The sequence below is a fragment of the Ranitomeya imitator genome, chromosome 4, assembly GCF_032444005.1.
Source record: "Ranitomeya imitator isolate aRanImi1 chromosome 4, aRanImi1.pri, whole genome shotgun sequence".
In the NCBI taxonomy this organism is placed as follows: domain Eukaryota; kingdom Metazoa; phylum Chordata; class Amphibia; order Anura; family Dendrobatidae; genus Ranitomeya; species Ranitomeya imitator.
In genome coordinates this window covers 698,208,093-698,222,639 of record NC_091285.1, presented here as the reverse complement: position 1 = coordinate 698,222,639, position 14,547 = coordinate 698,208,093, and the positions used below count along the sequence as shown (strand labels likewise).

Sequence of the window (14,547 nt, the reverse complement as noted above, 5' to 3'; positions counted from 1 at the left end):
GACATAGGTCTTAGGGGCGTGGACGCCTATCGTCATCTTGTCGATTGTGCGCAGTAGTGATTTGCAATGTGTAACACCAGCTTTTCTGTTCAGGGACGGAGGGGAGAGAAAGAGAGGGAGAGAGAGGGAGAGGAAGAGGGGGAGGGGGAAGGAGAGGGAGAGGGGGAGGGGGAGGGAGAGGGATAGGGAGGGAGAGAGAAAGAGAGAGAGAGAGAAAAAATAAAATAAAAAAAATTCCCATTGGCTTTGCATTGGGTTTCGTGTTTCGGTCGATCCCCGACTTTTCGCCATAATCGGCCGATTTCACTCGACTCGACTTCAGAGATTGTCGGGTTTCGCGAAACCCGACTCGACCCTAAAAAAGTAAAAGTCGCTCAACCCTACTCTATTCACTTCGAGCTCCTGGCTGCACGTTTTCCCACAGAGTGTGCTAAGGTGGGATTTATTGTGTCTCTCTTGTCGGACAGGGCGTTGGAATGGGCTACGCTGCTGTGGGAGCGTGGCGATCATGTGGTGCAGAGTGCTCCGCTGTTTCTGAGCACTCTGAAACAGGTCTTTTTAGGTCCTGAAGTCACCCATGATACTGCGCTCACTCAGGGTGAGTCCTTGGTCAGCCATTTTGCCGTCCACTTCCGCACTTTAGCATCTGAGCTGGAGTGGTCGGATAAAGCCCTTATCCCCATATTTTGGAAGGGGCTTGTTATGAAGGCAATCTAGTAACACAGTGTGCCAGCAGTCAGAGCACATGCAGTGATCTGACAATAACACAAAATCAATAGAACGAGCTCTGAGACGTGGAATCTCTGTAGACCGCAATACCTGAACCTATCCTAAACACAACTAAAGGCAGCTGTGGATTGCGCCTGACACTACCTATGCAACTCGGCACAGCCTGAGGAACTGACTAGCCTGAAGATAGAAATACAAGCCTGACTTGCCTCAGAGAAATACCCCAAAGGAAAAGGCAGCCCCCCACATATAATGACTGTTAGCAAGATGAAAAGACAAAACGTAGGGATGAAATAGATTCAGCAAAGTGAGGCCCGATATTCTAGATAGAGCGAGGATAGCAAAGAGAACTTTGCAGTCTACAAAAAACCCTAAAGCAAAAAACCACACAAAGGGGGCAAAAAGACCCACCGTGCCGAACTAACGGCACGGCGGTACACCATTTGCGTCTCAGAGCTTCCAGCAAAACGAATAGACAAGCTGGATAGAAAAAATAGCAACACAAGCAAAGAAGCACTTATCTAAGCAGAGCAGCAGGCCACAGGAAAGATCCAGAAGCTCAGATCCAACACTGGAACATTGACAAGGAGCAAGGAAGACAGGATCAGGTGGGGTTAAATAACAAAGCAGCCAACGAGCTCACCAGAACACCTGAGGGAGGAAGCTCAGAAGCTGCAGTACCACTTGTGACCACAGGAGTGAATTCAGCCACAGAATTCACAACAGTACCCCCCCCTTGAGGAGGGGTCACCGAACCCTCACCAGAGCCCCCAGGCCGACCAGGATGAGCCACATGAAAGGCACGAACAAGATCTGGAGCATGGACATCAGAGGCAAAAACCCAGGAATTATCTTCCTAAGCATAACCCTTCCATTTAACCAGATACTGGAGTTTCCGTCTGGAAACACGAGAATCCAAAATTTTCTCCACAATATACTCCCATTCCCCCTCCACCAAAACCGGGGCAGGAGGCTCAACAGATGGAACCATAGGTGCCACGTATCTCCGCAACAACGACCTATGGAATACATTATGTATGGAAAAGGAGTCTGGGAGGGTCAGACGAAAAGATACAGGATTGAGAATCTCAGAAATCCTATACGGACCAATAAAACGAGGTTTAAATTTAGGAGAGGAAACCTTCATAGGAATATGACGAGAAGACAACCAAACCAGATCCCCAACACGAAGTCGGGGACCCACACGGCGTCTGCGATTAGCGAAAAGTTGAGCCTTCTCCTGGGACAAGGTCAAATTGTCCACTACCTGAGTCCAGATCTGCTGCAACCTGTCCACCACAGAATCCACACCAGGACAGTCCGAAGACTCAACCTGTCCTGAAGAAAAACGAGGATGGAACCCAGAATTGCAGAAAAATGGAGAGACCAAGGTAGCCGAGCTGGCCCGATTATTAAGGGCGAACTCAGCCAACGGCAAAAAGGACACCCAATCATCCTGGTCTGCAGAAACAAAACATCTCAGATATGTTTCCAAGGTCTGATTGGTTCGTTCGGTCTGGCCATTAGTCTGAGGATGGAAAGCCGAGGAAAAAGATAGGTCAATGCCCATCCTACCACAAAAGGCTCGCCAAAACCTTGAAACAAACTGGGAACCTCTGTCAGAAACAATATTCTCAGGAATGCCATGCAAACGAACCACATGCTGGAAGAACAAAGGCACCAAATCAGAGGAGGAAGGCAATTTAACCAAGGGCACCAGATGGACCATTTTAGAAAAGCGATCACAGACCACCCAAATGACTGACATCTTTTGAGAAACGGGAAGGTCAGAAATGAAATCCATCGAAATATGTGTCCAAGGCCTCTTTGGGACCGGCAAGGGCAAAAGCAACCCACTGGCACGTGAACAGCAGGGCTTAGCCCTAGCACAAATCCCACAGGATTGCACAAAAGTACGTACATCCCGTGACAGAGATGGCCACCAGAAGGATCTAGCCCCTAACTCTCTGGTACCAAAGATTCCAGGATGACCAGCCAACACCGAACAATGAAGTTCAGAGATAACTTTACTAGTCCACCTATCAGGGACGAACAATTTCTCAGCCGGACAACGATCAGGTTTATTCGCCTGAAATTTTTGCAACACTCGCCGCAAATCAGGGGAGATGGCAGACACAATGACTCCTTCCTTGAGGATACTCGCCGGCTCAGATGAACCCGGAGAGTCGGGCACAGAACTCCTAGACAGAGCATCCGCCTTCACATTTTTAGAGCCCGGAAGGTACGAAATCACAAAATCGAAGCGGGCAAAAAATAACGACCAACGGGCCTGTCTAGGATTCAAGCGCTTGGCAGACTCGAGATAAGTAAGGTTCTTATGATCAGTCAATACCACCACGCGATGCTTAGCTCCTTCAAGCCAATGACGCCACTCCTCGAATGCCCACTTCATGGCCAGCAACTCTCGATTGCCCACATCATAATTACGCTCAGCAGCCGAAAACTTCCTGGAAAAGAAAGCACATGGTTTCAACACTGAGTAACCCGAACCTCTCTGTGACAAAACCACCCCTGCTCCAATCTCAGAAGCATCAACCTCGACCTGGAACGGAAGAGAAACATCTGGTTGACACAACACAGGGGCAGAACAAAAACGATGCTTCAACTCCTAAAAAGCTTCCACAGCAGCAGAAGACCAATTAACCAAATCAGCACCCTTCTTGGTCAAATCGGTCAATGGTTTGGCAATGCTAGAAAAATTACAGATGAAGCGACGATAAAAATTAGCAAAGCCCAGGAATTTTTGCAGACTTTTCAGAGATGTCGGCTGAGTCCAATCCTGGATGGCTTGGACCTTAACCGGATCCATCTCGATAGTAGAAGGGGAAAAGATGAACCCCAAAAATGAAACTTTCTGCACACCGAAGAGACACTTTGATCCCTTCACAAACAAAGAATTAGCACGCAGGACCTGAAAAACCATTCTGACCTGCTTCACATGAGACTCCTAATCATCTGAGAAGATCAAAATGTCATCCAAGTAAACTATCAGGAATTTATCCAGATACTCACGGAAGATGTCATGCATAAAGGACTGAAACACAGATGGAGCATTGGCAAGTCCGAACGGCATCACTAGATACTCAAAATGACCCTCGGGCGTATTAAATGCAGTTTTCCATTCATCTCCTTGCCTGATTCTCACCAGATTATACGCACCACGAAGATCTATCTTAGTGAACCAACTAGCCCCCTTAATCCGAGCAAACAAGTCAGATAACAATGGCAAGGGATACTGAAATTTAACAGTGATCTTATTAAGAAGGCGGTAATCAATACACGGTCTCAGCGAACCATCCTTCTTGGCTACAAAAAAGAACCCTGCTCCCAGTGGTGATGACGATGGGCGAATATGTCCCTTCTCCAGGGATTCCTTCACATAACTGCGCATAGCGGCGTGTTCAGGCACGGATAAATTAAATAATCGACCTTTAGGGAACTTACTACCAGGAATCAAATTGATGGCACAATCACAATCCCTATGCGGAGGTAGGGCATTGGACTTGGGCTCTTCAAATACCTCCTGATAATCAGACAAGAACTCTGGGACCTCAGAAGGAGTGGATGACGAAATAGACAAAAATGGAACATCACCATGTACCCCCTGACAACCCCAGCTGGATACCGACATAGAGTTCCAATCCAATACTGGATTATGGGTTTGCAGCCATGGCAACCCCAACACTACCACATCATGCCGATTATGTAGCACCAGAAAGCGAATAACCTCCTGATGTGCAGGAGCCATGCACATGGTCAGCTGGGTCCAGTACTGAGGTTTATTCTTGGCCAAAGGTGTAGCATCAATTCCTCTCAACAGAATAGGACACCGCAAAGGCTCCAAGAAAAACCCACAACGTTTAGCATAATCCAAATCCATCAGATTCAGGGCCGCGCCTGAATCCACAAACGCCATGACAGAATACGATGACAAAGAGCATATCAAGGTAATGGACAGAAGGAATTTGGATTGTACAGTACCAATGACGGCAGACCTATCGAACCGCTTAGTGCGCTTAGGACAACCAGAAATAGCATGAGTGGAATCACCACAGTAGAAACTCAGCCCATTCAGACGTCTGTGTTCTTGCCGTTCAACTCTGGTCATAGTCCTATCGCACTGCATAGGCTCAGGTTTAATCTCAGACAATACCGCCAAATGGTGCACAGATTTACGCTCGCGCAAGCGTCGACCGATCTGAATGGCCAAAGACATAGACTCATTCAAACCAGCAGGCATAGGAAAACCCACCATGACATCCTTAAGAGCCTCAGAGAGACCCTTTCTGAACAAAGCTGCCAGCGCAGATTCATTCCACAGAGTGAGTACTGACCACTTCCTAAATTTCTGACAATATACTTCTATATCATCCTGACCCTGGCACAAAGCCAGCAAATTTTTCTCAGCCTGATCCACTGAATTAGGCTCATCGTACAGTAATCCGAGCGCCAGGAAAAACGCATTGACATCACTCAATGCAGGGTCTCCTGGCGCAAGAGAAAATGCCCAGTCCTGAGGGTCGCCGCGCAAAAAATAAATAATAATCAAAACCTGTTGCACGGGATTACCAGAAGAATGAGGTTTCAAGGCCAGAAATAGCTTACAATTATTTTTGAAATTAAGAAACTTAGTTCTATCACCAAAAAACAAATCGGGAATAGGAATTGTTGGTTCTAACATAGATTTCTGATCAATAGTATCTTGAATCCTTTGTACATTTGTAATGAGATTATCCATTGAAGAGCACAGACCCTGAATATCCATGTCCACACCTGTGTCCTGAAACACCCAAATGTCTAGGGGAAAAAAAAGACTGAACACAGAGCTGAGAAAAAAAAATGATGTCAGAACTTCTTTTTTCCCTCTATTGAGAATCATTAGTGTGGCTCCTTGTACTGTTATGAAGGCAATCTAGTAACACAGTGTGCCAGCAGTCAGAGCACATGCAGTGATCTGACAATAACACAAAAACAATAGAACGAGCTCTGAGACGTGGAATCTCTGTAGACCGCAATACCTGAACCTATCCTAAACACAACTAAAGGCAGCTGTGGATTGCGCCTGACACTACCTATGCAACTCGGCACAGCCTGAGGAACTGACTAGCCTGAAGATAGAAATGCAAGCCTGACTTGCCTCAGAGAAATACCCCAAAGGAAAAGGCAGCCCCCCACATATAATGACTATTAGCAAGATGAAAAGACAAAACGTAGGGATGAAATAGATTCAGCAAAGTGAGGCCCGATATTCTAGATAGAGCGAGGATAGGAAAGAGAACTTTGCAGTCTACAAAAAACCCTAAAGCAAAAAACCACGCAAAGGGGGCAAAAAGACCCACCGTGCCAAACTAACGGCACGGCGGTACACCCTTTGCGTCTCAGAGCTTCCAGTAAAACGAATAGACAAGCTGGACAGAAAAAATAGCAACAAAAGCAAAGAAGCACTTATCTAAGCAGAGCAGCAGGCCACAGGAAAGATCCAGAAGCTCAGATCCAACACTGGAACATTGACAAGGAGCAAGGAAGACAGAATCAGGTGGGGTTAAATAACAAAGCAGCCAACGAGCTCACCAGAACACCTGAGGGAGGAAGCTCAGAAGCTGCAGTACCACTTGTGACCACAGGAGTGAATTCAGCCACAGAATTCACAACAGGGGCTGGCTGACCACGCGAAGGACGCTCTAGAGGAGGAGGAGTTAATAACTGTCTCTACTCGTATTGACCTCCGTTTTAACAAGCGGAGGTTAGAACAAGCCCAGTGTAGGCTTGAGGTTTCAGCTGGCTCCTACCTTCGCCAAACCTCTGGAATCTCCGGTCCTGGTTCCTGAGTCACATGAGGCCATGGAAGTGTCTATCTAAGTCCCGGACCGCTTGTGCACTCAAGGTCTCTCATGTTTGCCAGCAGTCAGGACATCTTGCCACCAGATGTCCACAGCGGTCGAGGAAAAATCAGCGTCTAGTGGTAGTAGGTGGAGGTAAACTAGACACAGCGATGTTTGCCTCCAAATTGTCCTTTAAGGCTCATCCTCCCACTCGGTAGAGCTCTGCATGGATTCTGGGGCAGAGGGCAATTTTATGTCTTCTGCCTTCGCCCAACGTCATGCAATACCCCTGGTTATGCTAGCTCAACCAGTAACGGTACGAGTGGTGAATGGGTCGACACTGCCCTCACAGATAACAAACCAGACCATCCCTTTTACTCTGTCAATGTTGCCATACTATCAGGAGATTATATCTCTGCTCGTCATTCCTGAGGGAATTGATGAGGTCCTGTTGGGAATACCCTGGCTACGGTAACACTCTCCTCATATCGAGTGGTCCTCAGGCAAAATTCTGGGATGGGGTGAATCTTGTGGGGGTAGGTGTCAGAGGGAGTGCGTTCAGGTTGCTACTACAGAGGTAACCACAGATCTATCCTCTCTCCCCAAGCAATATTGGTCTTATGCAGACGTGTTCTCCAAAAAGGCGGCAGAGACCCTTCCGCCCCATCGCCCCTATGACTGTCCTATTGATCTCTTGCCTGGTGCTGAGCCTCCCCGGGGTCGGGTCTATCTATTATCTCTCCCGGAGACGGAGGCAATGTCACAGTACATCCAGGAAAATCTGGCAAGAGGATTCATTAGGAAGTCAGTGTCACCTGCTGGGGCAGGGTTCTTCTTCGTGCAGAAGAAGAATGGGGAATTGCGTCCATGCATAGACTACAGAGGTCTTAACGCCATCACCGTTAAGAATAAGTATCCTTTGCCCTTGATATCTGAGCTCTTCGATAGGCTTCGGGGAGCAAGGGTATTTACTAAATTAGATCTGTGGGGTGCATACAACCTGATTCGCATGCATGAGGAGGACAAATGGATGACAGCTTTTAACACCAGGGATGGGCACTATGAATATCTGGTGATGCCCTTCGGGCTCTGTAATGCCCCAGCCATCTTCCAAGACTTTGTGAACAACATCTTCCGGGATATGCTCTCCACCTCGGTCGTTGTCTATCTGGATGATATTCTCATCTACTCTCCAGATATTGACTCCCACCGGAGAGATGTTTGCAAAGTATTCGACCTCCTACGGGCAAACTCCCTCTATGCCAAGTTGGAGAAGTGTATGTTCGAGCAGGAGTCCTTACCTTTCCTAGGCTATATCATCTCCGCCCAGGGATTGGCTATGGATCCTGCCCAACTACAGGCTGTGATGGACTGGCAGGAACCCCATTCTCTTAAAGCGGTGCAGCGCTTTATGGGGTTCATTAAATATTATCGCCAGTTCATTCCGCACTTCTCAACTTTGGTAGCTCCCTTGGCTGCCCTCACCAAGAAGGGGGCAAATCCCAAATTGTGGTCTGAGGAGGTCTCCAAGGCCTTTAACTCCATAAAGTCACACTTCGCTATTGCTCCCATCCTACATTGCCCCGATGTAGATAAGCCATTTGTCATGGAGGTGGATGCCTCATCTGTTGGTGCTGGAGCAGTCCTCTTCCAATAGGATGCTCAAGGTCGGAAGCATCCTTGCTTCTTCTTTTCTAAGACCTTCTCACCAGCAGAGAGCGCTTTCACAGCGCTTTCCTGACCCAAGCCTGGGTGGTTGGTGGCGTCCGCCAGTGCGGCACCGCATGCACTCTCGTGCATCTTTAATTATTATTTTGGTTACGTTGACACCCCATTAGTGGTGTCGAGCGCAAGTAGTTTAGACAGACTCGGATCCCAATTCTTGGGACTGAGCTCAGTGACTCCTTGCTTGCGCTCTTCTGTGCGGTAACGCGGCCCTGTGACTTAACAGGGTTCGCTTCCTTCACACAGGGTGAAGTTAACCCGTGTGTGTATTCACATTGTACCGCCATATAGTCCGTCATAACTTGGCAGCAGGTTCCATTTCTGTACGGTGGACCCCGGGCTGCGAACGCACCTTAATCTAGCTTATTATTTGGTGAGTTCCGCTAGCCCTATCACAAAGTTCGCACCACACATCTAGAATTCTCTATATTTTTAAGACCACATCTGTATCTCTTTCCTGCATTGTTTTTGATAAGCTCCGTTCTGCTATGATAAGATTTGTGTTTGGGAGATCTAAGCCTAGAATTAGTATGTAAACTTCAACATGCCCTAAATCATTGGGAGGTGCAGGGCTTCCTAACTATAAAACATGCTTCCAAGCCTCTATCGTAGCTCAGTTCATAGATTGGCATTTTTCCCCCGGTAAGAAGCAATGTGTCGAGATTGAGAAAGAAGGAGGGGAGATGTGTGGCACCCCAGGAGTTCGGGTACCACAGTGGCACAGCCTTCCTTTCGGGGAGAGTGATACCATGCCTAGAAAAGAGGAGAATCCCTTTGACAGGTAACGTGTACATGCAACATGTTCTGACTCCAGGCCAGAAGGAGGTGCTCTGAACCCGGTTTTAGGGGAACTTCCCTAGTTACATATACATTCTGGTCGGGAGGAGGAGTTAGTTAGTCTGGAGAGACAGTGAAAGAGGAAAGAGCAGAGGAGAAGTGAGGAGCTGGTTGAGAGCTGCGATTGGGCTCCCTCCAAGTTGCAGCGCAGAAATCGGGCATCGGCAGCCCGAGGCGGTGTGGACCCATGGCAGAACTGGAGAGCAGGAAATTGAAAGTGACTTGCCCACATATACACCCTGATGTACAGCAACATCCAGAGCCCGGAGTCACCGTGGATAGAGACCCCTATGAAATGGCTTGTATTGCCTACCATGCAGGTACTGTCCCAGGACAGAGAGTGAGAGAGAACCTTGAAGGAAGCCCCAGGCAGCAAGGGACTATTATTCAGTGCATAGTTGAAGGCTCCCAATCTGACCTGGCAAAGGGAATTCAACTCGTTCCCAGGCTGCCTGGACTCCATTGTCACCTGTTGCTGGTACCCTGAACTGTGGCTGTCTACTATCAGTAAACAAGGTAAAGAGACAGCAATCTCCAGTCCTCTATTTCTGGCACCAGGCCATCTTTGCCAAACACACCAAAAGCCCTGGGGACCCAAGCATCACCTGTGGGAAGCCATATCATCTTTGCTGTAGTGCCATCACTCCTCAGAGAACCCCTTTTAGCAGCATCGGTCACCTCTGACTGAATACCACAGGTGGCGTCACAAACATTCATTATTCTACAAACAACTTTAAAGACCTTAGCCTTGTTACCCCCCCATTCTTTCATCCCTCTTCTCCCTTCTAATCCTTCCACCTTCCCTCATTTTTTTCTCTTTTTCCCTCCTTCTTTTTCTAACCTCTATGTTGGACTTTTCAGAATAATTTTTCATTTGCTGATTTGAAAAATATGTTTTTTTTTTTTACAGCTGCAATGTTGAGCGACCTGGTTATATTTCCATATGGATATTGTTATCATTACAAATTTTGTGACTTATTTGATCATAATATATTTGGTCGAATTTTATGTTTTTTGTATTTTCAATATTGATTAATAAAAAGAAATTGAACAAACAAACCACAAGCTCAGATACTCAAATTGTCTGTTTCTCTAGGACTGACAGAAATAGACTATGTCCATCCTGCTTTACTAATGTTTTCTTTTTGCATTACTAATGTGCCAGCTTTCTTACAGGGTGAAATTAACCATGTGGTCTACCAACAAACAAGAATATGTAATTATAAAGCTTCCAATAACTCTCATTAAAGTATGCAACAATAACTAATGTAGGCACAGATAGTACTGCCTTCCTCTCTCTCTCTCTGTAAATAATATAAACACAGGTAGCACTATTGTCTCTTATTGGCACATTTTATCAAGCTAAAGAAAAACTTCTGGTTAGATTACAAGTAGCCTTATAAAAAGAATTTATGGCACTGATTCATCAAAGCAATTTTAGGCACAATTCTGGAGTGAATCTCTATGAATAGTCTCAAAATTTTTCGCAACATGAAGTAGCTCAATAATTTTGCAGTTTTTGGTATTTTCATGACAGTTTTGCTCAACTCCACCAAAATGAGCAGAGTTGGGGTGGAACGGGGATGTGATGCAACAGCTTGTCTAATTCATGACGGACTGAGGAGCAACTTATACCAGAAATGTTACTCCAGTCCTAAACTATGTGGGCAGGCATATGGAGGTCTTAATGAATCAGGAGTAGTGATGAGCAAGTATACTCGTTGCTTGGGTCTTCTCGGGTGAGTATTTTGGCGTGCTCGGAGATTTAGATTTTGTTGACGTCTCTGCATGATTTGTATCTGATAAAACAGCAAAAGAACAAAGGATGAAACATGGGCCGAGAATAGATATAAAAATAGAAAAACTTTATTACAATTAATAAACGAAAACAGGTGAAAAAGTGGATGCAACCACAGTGCATATATACAATCAAACAAAACGGGATGGGTAGACCATGGCTATTAGATTATAGAGAGTTTATATCCCATATTAGATAATACCCTCATATATATGATAACATGTGCATATAAATCACACTTGTAGCCCCTAACATATAAAGATGAATGTTCAGGCCTATATCCGGGTGCATAACCGCGGTAAAGGGAAGTCAATAGGAATAGTATAACATACTCGGATAAAGGACCAATGCGTCACCAAGGATGGTCAGGAAGGGGTACAGCGGAAAGCCAAAGGTCACCACATCACCCCGATGCGCGTTTCGGTGGAGCCTGACCGTCCTTGGAGACGCATTGGTCCTTTATCCGGGTATGTTATACTATTCCTATTGACTTCCCTTTACTGCGGTTATGCACCCGGATATAGGCCTGCACATTCATCTTTATATGTTAGGGGCTACAAGTGTGATTTATATGCACGTTATCATATATATGAGGGTATTATCTAATATGGGATATAAACTCTCTATAATCTAATAGCCATGATCGACCCATCCCGTGTTGTTTGATTGTATATATGCACTGTGGTTGCATCCACCTTTTCACCTGTTTTCGTTTATTAATTGTAATAAAGTTTTTCTATTTCTATATCTATTCTCGGCCCATGTTTCATCCTTTGTTCTTTTGATGTTTTATGAGATATAGATGATTGGCCTTTAAAAATTGTCTTATTATTTGTGACATTATGATCATATACACTGTTGAGAGATGATTTGATATTCAACATGTCACTCACATTTTTGTTGGGTTTTCTTCATGATTTGCATCTGCTAGACAGCTTGAATACATGTGGGAATTCGCTAGCAACCAGGCAACCCCCACATATACTCAGGCTGGCTATCAGCCATAAATTATACAAAAACTAAATCTCTGAGCACTCACAAATACTCAGAGGCCACCCGAGCGTGCTCGGTAAAACCCAAGCAATGAGTACACTCGCTCATCACTAATCAGGAGTGTCTGACTCCAGCATGTCCCTTCATCATGACTGGCATGAACAATATTGGTCTTGATGAATTGAGGCCTAGGTTTGAATACAATCTGGAACAGCATTCAATGAGAGGCAGTAAACAAATGGCCAATTGTATGACACATATTTGCAGGATCATGTCTTATCTTGTTCTAAAACCACTGGCATGGGCGTTGAGGATCAGCAGGTTCTTCTTTGATCCAATGTTCTGGATTGATTTCCATTGTTGGGATGTGTGGTGCCACGTACATCTAGCATCCTAAGCATTCGAAAGGCCAGGAACTGAATTTCTTTTACAGAGTTTTCTCCAAGTCTACCTTTTCTGTCTCAGCAGCACTTTTGGACATTATCATATTAAAATTAGAACGTTCCTTCACCGAACTGTTGTTTTATAATTTAAAAACACATAAGAAGAAGTTTGTTGATGGAGGTCCTAGATATCTATCTCACAATAGCAGCACTTTTCTAAAGCAGAGTTAAACTTTCAGGACAGAGTTCAATGAAACTTAATTGTGGAAAGGTTTTCACCTATGACATTAATACTTTGAAAGTTATGCTGCTCTTTAGTTCTGCTGCTGATGGTTGTTCTTTGCGTTTTTAAGGATTAGGGGATTTACTTTATCTTCTGGCGGCCATGATCATGGCTAAAAGAAGCATACTAGAAAAGTTGACCATGATATCTCGCTCTAGGACTTGGTCCTTAAGTCACTATGAGATCACACTAACTCTCTATGGGACTCATGGTTGCAAGCGACATTGCAAAAATGCATATTTGGTCCCTTATGGTATGTGTCCATTGGAAAGCCATAATGTGTTATACATTGATTAATTGAAAAAAAGATTTATTTTAGTCATGTATGGAATATTAGAGTTGAAATCTATAGTTTCATAGTTTTTAAGGCTGAAGGTAGACTAAAATCCATCAAGTTAAACCTATAGCCAAACATGTTGATCCAGACGAAGGCAAAAACCCCATGACAGCATTCTGTTTATAATCTGAGATGTATGATTAGTTTATTGATGCCTGGTGCTCTGACATTTAAATATCTCATTTTTCATAGTTGTTAACCATTCTTTTGATGTACAAACTTAAATATCTGCGTAGAGCATCTAGGATATCATGGTTCCGCAGAGTATATATGATTGGATTAAGCATTGGGGTTACAATGATGTATAGAAGAGAAACCACTTTGCTAATATCTGTTGAACCGTTGTTTATTGGGAATAAATAAACACTTATCAACGTCCCATAATACGTGCAGACCAAGACCAGATGAGCGCTACAGGTAGAAAAGGCCATCTTCCTCCCCATCGATGATGTTATCCTAATAATTGAAAAAGATATTAGAATGTAGGTGATGACAATGAAGATGAATGGGAAAAGGATTACTGGAACAGAAAAGAGGACAGCCTGGAACTCCACCATGGATGTATCAGAGCAGGAAAGTTCCAGGATGGGAGAAAGATCACAGAAGAAATGGTTAATGACATTGGGCCCACAGAAATCCAGTTTATGAACTAGAATTGTAATAATTAAGGTTATTAGATATCCTACGAGCCAGGGCCAAAAGACCAAATGAAGCTGAAGTCGGAGATCCATAATGGAGATGTATCTCAAGGGGTTGCAGATGGCCAGGTAGCGATCATAGGACATCACTGTGAGCAGAAAGCATTCAGAATTGGTGGATGCAGAGAAGATATAAAATTGTATCAGACAGGCAGCAAATGAAAGTGTGTCACCATTTTTGATGATGACGGAAAGCATTTTTGGCACAATGTTGGTGGTTGAAAATATTTCAAAAGAGGAGAGAATGGTGAGGAAGAAATACATGGGAGTGCGAAAACGATGATCAGAGGTCACTAATGAAATGATCAAGAGGTTTCCAATTAAGATTCCAATGTAAATTAAGAGAAATAATGAAAAAAGGAAAGTTTTCAGATTTTGAACGCTGTGAAATCCGAGAAGTAGGATCTCTGAAATCCTCGTTCGGTTACGGTCATACATTTTATAGGCCTGGACGGTTCTTATGATCTGATGATGATGATAATTATAATAATAATAATAATTGGATTTGCTTTTGTAAATTAGATTTTATCATTTTCCCATTTCAGTATCTAAAGTTGTCATAAAATCTCTGGACAAGTGACAAAAAATTTCTCCATCTAGGTTGTGGACAACTTTTTTGATGTTTCATTTTCCTTTACCTTTTCTTGCCAAATTAAAATTTTTGCAAGTAAGGATTTTTCAGAAAAGGGCGTCCCAATATTCAATTAAAAATGACAATGACATGATTTCCTATTTTGAAAACATTCATTTTACAAACAAAACACAAAAAATTATAAATAATTACAATAATTATAAAAATTTTAAAATCTTAGTTGCTAGAAGCTAAGGAGTAGGCGTCCCCCAAAAAAGGTCATTGGTAGATAATGGGTTAAGGACTCTCTTACAATGAGACATTTTGGTCAGTAAGTTGCATCAGCATTT

General features: G+C 44.3%; 1 protein-coding gene across 1 annotated transcript; it reads right to left on the bottom strand.

Moving 5' to 3' along the window:
* Positions 1 to 13,107: 13,107 nt before the first annotated feature.
* Positions 13,108 to 14,095, bottom strand: LOC138674763 (putative olfactory receptor 1F12P). The gene has a single exon (XM_069762581.1). The coding sequence runs from the start codon at positions 14,062 to 14,064 to the stop codon at positions 13,108 to 13,110; it is 957 nt and encodes a 318-aa protein (XP_069618682.1). The 5' UTR covers positions 14,065 to 14,095.
* Between the last annotated feature and the right edge of the window lie 452 nt (positions 14,096 to 14,547).

Coding starts and splice junctions, on each gene's coding strand:
- LOC138674763 (XM_069762581.1), bottom strand. CDS start 14,064: ATGTATGACCGTAACCGAACGAGGATTTCAGAGATCCTACTTCTCGGA.